The sequence below is a fragment of the Chanodichthys erythropterus genome, chromosome 10 (assembly GCF_024489055.1).
Source record: "Chanodichthys erythropterus isolate Z2021 chromosome 10, ASM2448905v1, whole genome shotgun sequence".
NCBI classification, from domain to species: domain Eukaryota; kingdom Metazoa; phylum Chordata; class Actinopteri; order Cypriniformes; family Xenocyprididae; genus Chanodichthys; species Chanodichthys erythropterus.
In genome coordinates this window covers 432,422-447,377 of record NC_090230.1, presented here as the reverse complement: position 1 = coordinate 447,377, position 14,956 = coordinate 432,422, and the positions used below count along the sequence as shown (strand labels likewise).

Genomic DNA, 14,956 nt, shown 5'->3' with positions numbered 1-14,956 from the left:
ACCTTTTGGTTATGTGGAACTTCTGTCTACAACATCCTACCCAGCCGATTCAACGGCAGGTGCACCCTGGTTTATGTTCTACCAGCTATCAGAGAAAATACACACTCCATCCCAAGCTCTCCACATCTATATAATTCAGCTCCTACCACAAACAAAGAAGATGGCTGCATTCCAGGACTCACTTGTGCTCAAACATGGTGGTCAAGAACTCTTGGTGCATTAATCCCGTCTTATGGTGTCATGCAGGCCCTTGATCAAGTCAGAAGCTTATCGAATTCTGTACAGAAACTGGCCAATGATACGGCTTTGGCTCTAGGTAACATTACAGACACTCTCGCTTCGCACAAGATAATGATCTTACAGAACAGAGTGGCTTTGGATTACATTCTTGCAATGCAAGGGGGAGCATGCGCCATTATCAGACCTGAGTGCTGCACCGGGTTAATGGATCCAACAGAGAACTTGAACAAAATCCAACAAGACATTCTTGATCTTTCAGCAAAATTACACCAGATGACTGAAGATAATTCTTCATGGTTCGGAAACCTGTTAGGTAAACCTTGGCTGTGGATCAAGGAAATAGGAATTCTGCTGTTGTTTTTCCTACTAGTTTACTATCTATGCGTCCACAGTATCAAGTGTTTCATTCAACAAATGACTCACACTCATCACAAAGAAATGACTGTTCCAACCAGAAAAGACTATTACCCGTAATAGCTACAAGGTCCCTAGCTGCATGTTTGTTTCTGTGTCAACATGCCATTCATCACTAAAGACAATCAACACAGAGCAAGTGCTATATGCCTGTAATGATCAAAGGTTACAAGAATGAAACTTTTAAGTGTCTAAATTTGTATTTTGTGAGAGTTATTAGAACTCTCAAAGGGGGAACTGTGGGATTACAAATTTGTTCTATGTTATATCTAGGTTCCAATGTAATAGTATATGAACTGAAAACTTTATGTATATTGTGTCAAGGCAGGCAGACCAGGTGTCTGAGACACTAACCTTTTGTCTCATGCACTTCCTGACCATGTGGCATGACCATCTCAAGATACAGCTGTGCTTTTGTCTCTATGATAATGTAAAGGTATGGGCGATACTGTCAGACTGATTGGGTTAGCACCTATGCATTTGAATGCTTTGATCTTTCTACAGGAAGTCAAACTATATTGTGAATATTCACATAGTCTTAGTTCTCATGACCAGCTACTGTTTATACTATTTGGGGTACTATTATCTACCCAGTCGGGGGTAATTTCCTGTATTGTCTTTAGATGCTTTTGTTTTAGTGGTCACTTCTAAGGCTGTGTGTAAGGTTAACACCTTTAAGGACTGCCCACTGAATGCCTATAAAACATCATGTATACACTGCCTTAGTTAGATTTTGGATGACCACAGCGACGCACAGCGTGTTTCTCAATAAAAAGTAACTTCTGCTTCAAGAGATCCCAAAGTCTCCTGGTCTATGCTTCTGAGATTTCCAACACCCTGTCAAATACAGTCCCAACAGTGAAGCATGGTGGTGGCAGCATCATGATGTGGGGGTGTTTTTCAGCTGCAGGGACAGGACGCCTGGTTGCCATCCAGGGAAAGATGAATGCAGCAAAGTACAGGGATATCCTGGACGAAAACCTTCTCCAGAGAGCTCAGGACCTCAGACTGGGCCGAAGGTTTACCTTCCAACAAGACAATGACCCTAAGCACACAGCTAAAATAACGAAGGAGTGGCTTCACAACAACCTTGTGACTGTTCTTGAATGGCCCAGCCAGAGCCCTGACTTAAATCCAATTGAGCATCTCTGGAGAGACCTAAAAATGGCTGTCCACCAACGTTTACCATCCAACCTGACAGAACTGGAGAGGATCTGCAAGGAGGAATGGCAGAGGATCCCCAAATCCAGGTGTGAAAAACTTGTTGCATCTTTCCCAAAAAGACTCATGGCTGTATTAGATCAAAAGGGTGCTTCTACTAAATACTGAGCAAAGGGTCTGAATACTTAGGACCATGTGATATTTCAGTTTTTCTTTTTTAATAAATCTGCAAAAATGTCAACAATTCTGTGTTTTTCTGTCAATATGGGGTGCCGTGTGTACATTAATGAGAAAAAAACATGAACTTAAATGATTTTAGCAAATCGCTGCAATATAACAAACAGTGAAAAATTTAAGGGGGTCTGAATACTTTCCATACCCACTGTAAGCTACGCCTCTTAAGTCTGTGTTGAACCAAGGCAAGTTTCAGATAGTCAGGAACGACTCCTAACTCAAGGCATTTGTTTATAAAAATTTAAGAGCGTCGGACCCATTGCATTAAACACTTTTTTAAATAACCATGCAGGGATTAGCCTATATCTAAAGGTGAACCCGCTGATTTGAGCTGCTTCACAATGTCATTTAGAAAAGACATCGAGTTAGGACACCTGTGTATTTTAACTGGCCTGCACAGGGACGTGCACAGACATTTTGGGGGGCAGGGGCTCAAGTGGAAAAAAGGGCACTTTTAAATATAAACCCTCAAATATACTCTGACTTCCCTTACACTCATGCAATTGTTTTATACTCCACAGATTTCTACAAAATAATTAGTTCACATATAGAGACCATGGTCTTCTTTAGTATTCACTAGGTTTATCACAAGAGAAGGCAACAGCAACTATTTTCAAGCTATATATTTAGAATAAATGACTGCACCTAGGAGAGGGACATAGTTTCACTAATAATATGTTTAAATCAATAAATAATTTACTTTTCTTTTTTTTTTTCTTTTTTTTTTTTGGTGTTATTGGAATGCTTCTTTCATTAAGTGGACAATTTTAAGATTGTGGTCCATTTTTGCTGTCATGTCTTTTACTCTAATAGAAAGAAAAATCAACCCTAACCCTACACATTTAGATGGTGTTTGTTTTAAGCCTACTACCCTCCATCTGTTTGCATCTGTAGATTTATTCTAAATTAACCAAAACAAGATAATCTGCATATTTAAACACATCAATAATTTGTTTTCCTGAACTGTTAATTCTTAATGCATTATATATTATAACAACTGCCTGCAGAGGGCGCCAAAAGCGTGCTGATTTTTGTTGTTAGACAGCACAGCATGATCAAATACACGATCAAAGCCAACCATGATTAAAAATATGTTATTAGCTAAATAATAATAATATTCAGCCACTTCTTTGTGATAGAAATGCTACAGCCACTGTAATTTCTTCAAGAATATGTGGACATCAAACATGCAAAGACAGAGCGAGGGTTTAAACTTTTATTGATGTATTATCATGTGTAAGCGTAGATTTAAGAATAGCATTATGTAGCTAATGCTATGATTTTTAAATAGTTTTAATAAACCATGCATCCTTAGAAAACTGTCTAATAATGCGGTTCATGGATGTGCGTCCATGGAATGATCCTCTTCTGGTATTGAAAGCCCTACAGATATATTCACCATGGTTCAAAACGCAATGCATAGCACAGTAAAATAATTGAAATTATAATATAACATAAATTAGTATCAAATCAGGCAGATGCGTTGATGGTGGTCAAACTATTAATGCAGCGTTAAATGTATAACCCTTAATTAGCCAAAACTTTCAGGTTTGTGAACATAGGCTAGCCTACCTGAAAGAAATAGACGGGATGCATCCATCTAGGGCTTTTTTTTTTTCTTTTTTGCTTCTCATCGTCAGACAGCAGTTGCATTTTCGCGGGAATAGTTGTCACAAGTTTTCAGCCAGCAGCAAACTCGAGGTGGGGTGAGGAAGGTGAGCGAGCGTGCGTGCGGGCAGGCGGGCATGAATGGCGCGTCGCGGAGTGAGGATCTGAACTCGACAAAGCCGACCTGGTATAGTATTTTTTTGTATTTTTTTTTATTCAGTAAATATATTTGTTTGACAGGGAAGCTGTGCGCAAACAGCAATTAATTTATTTAAAAGAAAAAAATGGCACTTTCTCTCGAGAAAGAAAAAGGGCAGGTGCTCAAGCCCCTTTTATGTCTATGTGTGCACGTGCCTGGGCCTGCAGGATCACCAACAGCCGCTTTGATGTTAAAATATTTGACAGTTTGTTCAAATGTTTCGACTAGCTTATAATTTCGATTTTTTTTTTTCTAATTAAAACGTAGCATGTCAAAAATCTAATGTCATTAATTTCATAATTATGCCTTAGTATGTTATTATGAATTTTTATGTCATAATTTCGATTTTTAAGTCAAAATTATTACTTATCTCAGTTTTTTTGTTTGTTTGTTTGTTTGTTTGTTTGTTTGTTTTCTTATGTGACGGTAATGGGCTTCCATAGCAGGTTTGTCCACTGAAACTCTTTGGAAACTGAGATATCACATGCCAAAAAATGAAGATGGATAAAGACACGGATAGAAACAAATATCTAATGCTACAGTGTTTAATATTTACCAGTTTGCCTGGTTTAATGTATTTATTTTATTACTGTCTGTGTTGCGATGACACCTAGTGGCGTAGATGCAACATTATACAAAAGAAACGTTTTCAGTTATGGATGTTAATACAAAAATACGCTATGTCAGATATTATTAAATTATTATTATTACATTTGAACACATGATTAAAATAAGGGCATCACTGTGCCGTACTCACAAAACTCTTAAAACATGGTTGCGTGTAAGCATAAACAATATTGTCCTAAACAAATGTTATATAGGGTAATTTATTTTATAAATAGAGCTGCTTGCCTTATGTTTTTTATTTTTATTTTTATTTTTTATTTTTTTTTTTTTTTTTACTTTATTAAATCTTTTCAAACTTTTCTTATGAAATGATTGTTTAGGCTCTTATTCATTTCTGCGCCACGTTGTTATGAAATGATTGGTCCATGAGACCGCGTGTGTCATTTTAATGGGGGACACCACAGCCAATGTAAACAGTTAATCTTGTATTTTGTTTATAACTAGCTTTATACCGTATTCTGTCATAAAACAAATGATTTCATAATCACTCTTCCATGATTTAAATTATGTTTTCATGTTGTAAAATCTACCGGACTTTACGGCAAACGTCCACAGATTCCCTCGCAATACTGGTACAGTCTATTGACCCATGACGCCACAGCTCCAGAGCTGTGGCCCCGCCCTCACGCTGTCTCATCATCACTGTACGGAACTCAACTCACCTCACTTCGTTACAGAATATTATAGATACTTAAATCTGTCAGATAGACACGACATTAAAGATTAATTAAAGTTTATTTGTGGAAGTGAGTTGATTAAAAGCCATGTTTTGTTGATTATTTGAACGTAATCATCAAATCAGAGCAGCAGGTGAATCGTTTATTGGGTGAGTTTAACTTACCATTAAATAAAATGAAACATGAGCTGTACAGTTTTACTGTCTGGTAATTATAATAGTAATAATAATTAGTTAAATTGTATTATTTTTATGTTATGTTTTAAAAAGATAAATATTAAATTAGTTTTTCAGACAAATATTGTCATTTTGACATGTATGAGTTGCGGTGGCTAGTGAATGAAAAGCATCCAAAAAAGTGTCCAGCATACATGGGAACCCCTTCAATCCTCTTGGGTAAAGTTGGTTTTATATTCGCACATTCGGACATCCGTATTCAATAGCCTTGTTAATCACACTACATTGGACATTCAGTGGACATTCACAAGTAAATATGCCATTAAAACAATACTTGCCTATTTTGATCGACTGTGAAAAATGTTGTAAGTTGACAATCGTTGGTTGCCAATATCATGTCGCTGCTTAAAATTCGCAAACATTAATTTATTGCACATTTATTGGAAAGTCTGAATTTATCAGAAGTCCGAATGTGCGAATATAAAACCAGCTTTACCAAAGTCTTCAATCCGGTGTAAAAAGGCATCTCAGAATGCAACCCATGGCTTTACTGTTATTCAAAAATGTGCAAAAATAGTAATAATAAAGAAAGAATGACTTGGTGTGTCCAGACTTGACTGGTTATCAAGCTCTTTGTAAAAGATAGAGAGAGATGATTTTCAGGTATTACAGCTGTGCTGTGTGGGTGTGTTCTAATGGGACAGATATAGGTGTCAAATACTTTACCTTGTGACTTTGTGACTCCGTGTTCACTAGTGTCTGGTGCCTTTTTAAATACTGATATAATGAGGACTTATTTATTAAAGCTTCTAGTTTCAAATGTTTCTTGTTGTGTTTCTCAGGTACCGTTCATACATGATTGCACCTGATGCCCATCTGCATTGACTGCTTCCTGCTGTACTGACCCATGATGAAAGCTCTGATTCTTGTTGGTGGCTATGGCACAAGGCTACGACCGCTCACTCTCACTGTGCCCAAACCACTGGTTGAGTTCTGCAACAAACCCATCCTGCTTCATCAGGTGGAAGCCCTAGTCAAGGTAGCTGAGAACACTCTTTTATACAGTCAGATTTAGTTTTTTTCTGAAGTATTACATTTAGATGTACATTCATATAATGTTCATTGTTGCCATCTTTTTGGTCAGGCTGGAGTCTGTCATGTCATTCTGGCTGTGAGCTACATGTCTGAGCTATTGGAGCGAGAGATGAGAGCTCAGGAGCAAAGGGTATGCTTATTGGGTTTTATAGGGTTAGTTCACCCAAAAATAATGTAATTTATTACTCACCCTCATGTCGTTCTACACCTGTAAAGCTGAAGACACACTTAAAGATTGTAAGGCTGATTATGAATGTAAATTGATACTTAGGCCTGTGACTGATCATGCTCAAACGCATCCAGTCAGAGCCAGTTGCGTTCAGTCAGCGATTACAGTCGGTGTTTAAATCTCATGTGTAAGTATTTAAATCTGCTTCAGTCGCAGGAAACAGTCGCTGTGTGTTGAGCATAGTCTTAGAATGTTTTAGCTAGTCGTTAAATGTGTGCCCGGCTTTAGGCCTTCATTCATCTTCGGAAAACAAATTAAGATTTAAAACCGATGACTCATTGAGGTCTGCATTCACAGCAATGACACTTCCTCTCTCAAGATCCATAAAGGTACTAAAAACATTTTATGTGAGTTCAGTAGTTCTACCTTAATATTATAAAGCGACGAGAATACTTTTTGCGTGCCAAAAAACAAAATGATGACTTTAACAATATAGTGATGGGCCAATTTCAAAACACTGCTTCGAGGCTTTACGAATCGAATCAGTGACTCGGATCTCCTATCAAATGGCTAAACTGCTGAAATCACATGACTTTGGAGCTCCAAGTCACTGATTCGATTCACAAAGCTCCGAAGCAGTGTTTTGAAATCGGCCCATCACTATATTGTTAAAATCGTTATTTATTTTTATTTTTTTTGCCACACAAAAAGTATTCTCGCCACTTTGTAATATTAAGGTAGAACCACTGAACTCACATTAACTGTTTTAAATATGTTTTTAGTACCTTTATGGATCTTGAGAGAGGAAGTGTCATTGCTGTGAATGCAGACCTCAATGAGCCATCAGATTTAATCAAAATATCTTAATTTGTGTTCCGAAGATGAATGAAGGCCTTACGGGTGTGGAATAAATGACATTATTTTCATTTTTGGTTGAACTAACCCTTTAATGAACATTCATGTTTTAGATAGCCTGTCATATGTGGCGAATATCAAAGTAATACAATCTTATTTGTGATTTTGACAGCTTGGAATAAAAATCTCCCTTTCACATGAAAAGGAACCTCTAGGCACTGGTGGGTTAACATTTGCATATCGCTTTGATGGCACAACCCTCAGTCAATGTGAAATTGTAAATCTGTAGCCTTTTTTTTTTCCAGCTGGTCCTCTGGCTTTGGCTCGAGAGCTGCTGACCGACAATGAGGAACCTTTTTTTGTTCTCAATAGTGATGTCATCTGTGATTTCCCCTTTGATGACATGCTGAAGTTCCACCAACAGCATGGCAGAGAGGGCACGATTGTTGTAAGGGATCCGTTTTCTTTTTTCAAATTTTGTGAAAAATATGGTCTCACTTTCAGAGATTTGAATAAGACTCAAACCTATATGAGAAGTTTTAAAGATTCTTTCAAAGTACATTTTTAGATCCAAATGTGATTTGTAAATTTCTACCTCTCTGAATTCTTGCCTCATACGTCCTACATCTTGAAAGGAATATTAAAGGGATAGTTCACCCAAAAATGAAAATTTGATGTTTATCTGCTTACCTCCAGCACATCGAAGATGTAGGTGACTTTTTTTCTTCAGTAGAACACAAATGATGCTTTTTAACTCCAACCGCTGCCGTCTGTTGGTCAAATAATAGGAGTGGATGGGAACTTCTACCATAAGAGTAAATAAAACTTGCTTAGACAAATCCACATTAATCCCTGTGGCTCGTAAAGACACATTGATGTCCTAAGACACGAAACGATAGGTTTGTGCAAAAAAACGAATAGTATTTATATCATTTTTTACCTCTAAAACACCACTATGTCCAACTGCATTCAGCAATCGTTTAGTGAGGTCTGATCGCGCTCTGACAACGGCAGTAATGTCTCGCGCATATACTTCAATGAATGCTAGACATCACTGTTGTCAGAGCGCAATCAGACATCACCAAGCGATTGCTGAACGCTGTTGGACATAGTGGTGTTTTAGAGGTAAAATTTATATAAATACTGTTCGGTTTCTCGCACAAACTGATTGTTTCGTGTCTTAGGAAATCAATGTGTCGTCACGAGCCGCAGGGATTAATTTGGATTTGTCTAAGCAAGTTTTATTTACTCTTGTAGAAGTTCCCATCCACTCCCATTATTTGACTGACAGACGGCAGCGGTTGCAGTTATAAAGCATCATTTGTGTTCTACTGAAGAAAAAAAGTCACCAACATCTTGGATGCCCTGGGGGTAAGCAGATAAACATCACTTTTTCATTTTTGGGTGAACTATCCCTTTAAGGAAAAGGACATTACTCACCTGATTCTCTGTTACTCACCAACATTAACATCTGGCTGATGTTTCAGGTGACAAAAGTGGAAGAACCATCTAAGTATGGTGTGGTTGTTTATGAAGGGGACACTGGACGAATACACCGTTTTGTTGAGAAACCACAAGTGTTTGTCTCCAACAAAATCAATGCTGGGATGTACATTTTCAGTCCTGCCATGCTGAGAAGAATACAGGTCAGGAGTGACTCAAATGCCATCACACAAAACTATTATTTTAAAATGGATTTTCAAAAATATTTTTTTTTAATTGGAAAATCCGCAATCAATATACACTGAACAAAATTATAAACGCAACACTTTTGTTTTTGCCCCCATTTTTCATGAGCTGAACTCAAAAATCTAAGACTTTTTCTATGTACACAAAAGGCCTATTTCTCTCAAATATTGTTCACAAATCTGTCCTAGTGAGCACTACTCCTTTGCCAAGATAATCCATCCACCTCACAGGTGTGGCATATCAAGATGCTGATTAGACAGCATGATTATTGCACAGGTGTGCCTTAGGCTGGCCACAATAAAAGGCCACTCTAAAATGTGCAGTTTAATCACACAATGCCACTGATGTTGCAAGTTTTGAGGGAGTGTGCAATTGGCATGCTGACTGAAGTAATGTCCACCAGAGTTGTTGCCTGTGAATTGAATGTTCATTTCTCTACCATAAGGCATTTCCAAAGGCGTTTAAGAGAATCTGGCAGTACATCCAACCGACCTCACAACCGCAGACCACGTGTAACCAGTGCAAAAGTGGATTTTATTGATACTGATTTTATCATAGCCTTAATGTGATTAACTGTAAGAATTTGATATAAAGGTTAGAAAAACATTGCCCTTATAAAGGTAAAAATGCCCCAGGAAATCAATTTAAGGGTGCAAATATTTGGAAAGATTTGGGATTCAAGGTATTTTTATATATTTTTTTATTAGTTTATGCATTCCCTGGGAATCAAACCTATGACCATTGCTAGCACCATGTTCTGTTGTTTGAGCTAAAGAAACATGACATTAAAACACTTCACATGAAACGCTTCAAAAAGGCTCGTAAGTATAGCTTTTACTGTGGGTCGGTTGCTTGGTATTGACCATGCACTTGTGCAGTTTGATGTGATAGAGAAATGTCTTATCTCTTAAATGTCCCCAGCACATAACTTTCTATATTCTTTATTCTATAAATCAATCCATCTATTCTCAGAACTGCTTGTCATCTATAGGTTCTGTAGGCGGGGATGTTGGAGCTTTTCCCAGTGTTTCGAGCCATAGGCAGGGAATCACCCTGGATGGTTTGCATTCCATCGCAGGACATAAGGGCAATAAAGTAGAGAAATAAGTTTTTGATCAAAAATGTTGTTGAATGTATTTTATTATAACTGTAATAAGGTAGCTAGCTAGCTAACCAGCATGCAATCTTGACATATAGAAAAAAGGTTCTAAAAATAGATCTACTACAATATTAAGTATTTGGGTAATTAGTAGTTTTAAGATTAAATTAAAAATAAATTGCTGATCCTCAAAATCTCCAATAGGTGCGTGAGATTAATTCAGCCCATATCATCAAAATCTTACTTCAAAGTTGGCAGTCCTATTATTTTCCTCTATTCCTATCAAAACGTGTGACTATGTTAAGCCATTGTTGACAAATGAGAAATCGTGATTGTTTCACACTTCTTAAGTTCATCTACCATTCATCAATGTAGTTCAAACAGTAGAGCATGTGCCAGCAAAGCTAAAAACATGAGTTTGATTCCCAGGGAATGCATGAACATGAAAAAATGTAAGAATGAATGCAGTGCAAGTTGCTTCCAATGCATCTGCCATATGCATAAATCTAAATCTAAATGTAGATAGACAGCTTCTCAAAAAACTTCTGATTGGCTAAACAAAGAGCATCAAGGTGGCTGGTTTTTATTGTACTATTTCCAGAAACTAGGGCTGTGACAGAGATTGGCACAATATCTCAGGTCATTTATGCCATTGATATATTTCAGGGGGTAGGATTATTTTCTGCATACTTCAGGAAAAAAATACAAGTTTTTTATGAAAGTCTTTCAACATTTTCTTGTACTTTATACTTCAGTTGCAACCCACTTCCATTGAGAAGGAAATATTTCCTGTCATGGCAGAGGAGGGACACCTTTATGCCATGGAGCTGCAAGGTAAAGGATCACACATCTTTCACCTGAAATATGCTTAATTAGAGCGATTTTCCAGTACAAGCATATATTGATATATTTAACACCATATTGCATCTGTACTTCAGGTCCTTTACTTATATGTTCATTAATATAATTCCTTTACAGTTCATCTAAATAATCAGATGGGCCTTTTACACTTAAAATGGTTAAAATTGTTACCATCAGCCCATTTAAATCCTGCATTAACACAATCCCTGGTTATCTTTTTCCATGCTTCACATTGTTCAGTCTTAACCCTAGGTTAGGAATTACAGTATAGAAATATAGTTGGTGTGAATAGTAACAGGTTTCAAGGTTTCACTTGGCATTTGTATGGCCTGGGTTAACTTCTTATTTGCATATTTGCCTTTTCAGCAGGGCTTAACATTAACTTTTTTGCTCACCAGCCACTGTGGCTAGTGGTTTTCCAAAGTTACTAGTCACTTAGCATTTTCACTGGCCACAATTTTGCTGTTGGGAAATTACACATTCACACTGGGGCAGCCATTAGTGGTTTTTGCTAACTAAGTTAATTGTCTGTGCTCCAGGTTTCTGGATGGACATTGGTCAGCCCAAAGACTTCCTGACAGGCATGTGCATGTACCTGCAGTACGTACGGCAACAGGCTCCTGAGAGGCTCCGCACTGGTCCAGGATTCCTTGGAAATGTTCTTGTGGTGTGACATTTTTTTTATTGTCCTGTCTCCTTGTATCAAAATGCATTAAGTGGAGATTTACTTCTTGTTTAGTCTGACATGTTGATATTAATTATGTAGACTGTGTCCACAAGGTGGTAGTAGTAGCACAAAATAATCTCACTTTACACACTCGTAATATTTTGTAGCATCCATTTAACGCAAGTCAGTTTACTTGACATCCATATTCGTAACATGCCCTGGCAGCTATTCTCAGTAAGTAGAGTTTCTATTTACTTTATGGGGGAAGACAGAAATCCACTTAACTTTTTGTCAAAATTATGTTTTAATACTTTAAATGAGGAATAAACTCGGACAACAATGTCTGGTAACATATATATAATATAGTGTATATATATATAGTATACAGTATAATTAGGCTTCTGAGACTTTCAAAATAATGGAAAGGTTATGGTATGTTCACATACATAAAACAAAAAGAAGCTCTGAGCAGTTAAATTCTAAAATTAAAAATTCTTCTTGAATCTTTTTGTTAATATGAATCCATACTAAATGAAGGACAGAGGACTTCTATTTCAGTAAAAAATTCACTCTGGATTTTCAGGAAATACTGTCACATTAAACATCCATAACTAGACACAATGTGTCCAATGAACTAACAAAATGAATTTAGGGACAGTTGTAACTGCCTTCAGGTAGGTCATATTTATTCTCTTTTAAAAAAATGGAAAATGTTTAAAGCAACAAAGTATATTGTGCTTTAAGTATATTGTAAGTCAGGGGTGTCCAAACCTGCCACTGTCCTGCAGAGTTCAGCTCTAACCCCAATTAAACACACCTGAACCAGCTAATTAAGGTCTTACTGGGCATACTAGAAACTTCCAGGCAGGTGCTTTGAGCAGAATATGGTACATGTACTAAAAATATATGACATATGCCATTAACCTCAACCCAGGACCCAACGGCAGTGATCGGGGAAAACTGTACCATTGGGCCTAATGTAACGATCGGAGCTGGGGTCGTTCTGGAGGATGGGGTGAGAGTAAAGCGTTGTACCATTCTGAAGGGGGCGCACATACGCTCCCATTCCTGGCTGGAGTCATGCATTGTGGGCTGGAGCTCATCAGTGGGGCAGTGGGTGAGTTTCACAGTTTCACCAATAGAGCTCAATGGTGAGTGCCCAACTTTTCAGCAGCCTTGGTTTTGGAAATATTTTGCCCATTAATTTTCTCCATAGCAGTTTCAAAGGAATCCTTCTATAAAGAACTTTAAGCCAAGAACCTAGCAAACTACTGTAGCTCCAAGATGAATAACAATATTAAAGACTTTCATTCACAGTAGAAAAGAAAAACCAAGTCAAGTCATCTTTATTTCTATAGCACTTTATACAATACAGATTGTTTGAAAGCAGCTTTACAGTGATAAACAGGAAAATAATGATTAATTGATGCAAACGGAGTTCAATTCTGCTGTACAGCAGGGCTAAAAAGACAATAGTGTCATTGTTCAACTGAAGTAAGTTCAATGTTAATTCAGTTTGGTTAAATAACTGTGTAAAGTTCATCAATATGAAATTAGTTCAGTTCAGCTTTAAAGAAGCTCTAGAGGAAAAAGTGATGTCATCATCCAGCTCACTTCACTTCATCTAATAGTGTCAGTGTCATGAAATCAGTAATAATGTTGAATATTATTGATTTGAATGCTCATATCATGAAGCATTGTGAATTATGTAATGTAAAAAAAAGAATGAGGGAACCAGTACAAAACTATAGTCTATAAGCAATTAATTTTAAGGATAAAATATGTATTGTAAAAATATAAGATTAAACAAAAACATTTGTGTTTGCTGAGAGCTTTATGGGAATGGGTGGTTATTACTGAGCTGTTTTGAACCCTACTCTAGTTCTCTATACTCTCTTGTGGCTTGTACAGTAAGAAGAATTTTCTGTGTGTGTGCTATGTATGATGAGGATTGGTACTGCAATTGTGTTGGTCAGGTGCGGATGGAGAATGTTACCGTTCTGGGTGAGGATGTGATTGTGAACGATGAACTCTACATCAACGGTGCCAATGTTCTGCCTCATAAATCCATCATAGACTCTGTTCCTGAACCGCGAATCATCATGTGAAAAAACCTTTCATGCCACTCACGAAGTGCCCAAGTGCGTGTTTGAAAGGTTAACACTGGATGACAGAGTGAATTGGCTGCTGTGCTTAATGAGCATGATGGGAAAGAAAGGTGTTATTTGTGGAGTATCTGAAATATATTCAGTTACTGATTGTAGTGTTTCTACAGGTAAATCACATCTGTAGTAGATTCTCTCCAACTAAAATGCTGCATCACACATTTCTGACCCGTAAAGTGCTATTTTATTATCCTCTGCATTGTGTTCTCTATTACTGACAATAAGACCAGGACTCACCTTTCTTTGGTACATTTTGTTGATTTTGAGACACCATTAGGCTGTCTAATAAGTATGTCTATTCTTTTTCATTGTTTTTTGTTTGTTTTGTTTGTTTTTTCATTTATAAATGGAGCCATGTAATGCTTTCTGGATAAAACTTGGTGCCTGTAGAAAGAATAAAAAGTATGTTTATGTATCATATGATGCAGTAGCTGATGACTGTAAAGATTTTCACACCTGTGGTATGTACTACCTTATACAAATCATATTTTATTCATTACTCTGAACTGCAAAACACTGCAGAAATTTGATGTAGATATATATATATAAACCCATGAAACATGTGAGCTGTTTGGTACTTGAAAGCAATTTAAACCATTTTAACTTTTAAATGTTTGTAGTTGCAGCTTTTTGGAATTTAAACAGAAATAAGACAGCAATGATTCATGCACTTTTTTTTTTTTTTTCTTTTTTTTTTAATTACAGAAATGTAGATGAAACCACATGGACTCAATGGAAATGTCTTTTTGATTTCATTCTGAAGGCACATCCAAGGCATTAAAAAACAATTGGAAATCATTAAAGCATTGAATTTAAACTATTATAAGAAATTCTTTACTATTAAATTGTGAAATATCAAAACAACACCAGTATTATACAGTAATTCATAATTTAAATAATAACATTGTGTATGTGCACATCAAAGTTTACAAAAAGTTGTTATTCTTGTAAAATGTATGCAAACCTGTTTGCTTCCTTGGCTGTTTCTATAATTAAATGCAGTGTTTGGAGGAAACTGAA

At 36.8% G+C, this 14,956-nt stretch overlaps 1 protein-coding gene across 1 annotated transcript; it reads left to right on the top strand.

The window, feature by feature from the left end:
- Positions 1–5,115: 5,115 nt before the first annotated feature.
- On the top strand, positions 5,116–14,942 carry gmppb (GDP-mannose pyrophosphorylase B). Its single transcript, XM_067395757.1, has 10 exons — positions 5,116–5,309; positions 6,179–6,375; positions 6,481–6,561; positions 7,628–7,676; positions 7,761–7,903; positions 8,943–9,101; positions 10,999–11,077; positions 11,644–11,771; positions 12,706–12,888; positions 13,748–14,942. Exons 2-10 carry the CDS (start codon positions 6,244–6,246, stop codon positions 13,877–13,879), a joined length of 1,086 nt encoding a protein of 361 aa, XP_067251858.1. The 5' UTR covers positions 5,116–5,309; positions 6,179–6,243; the 3' UTR covers positions 13,880–14,942.
- Positions 14,943–14,956: the final 14 nt, after the last annotated feature.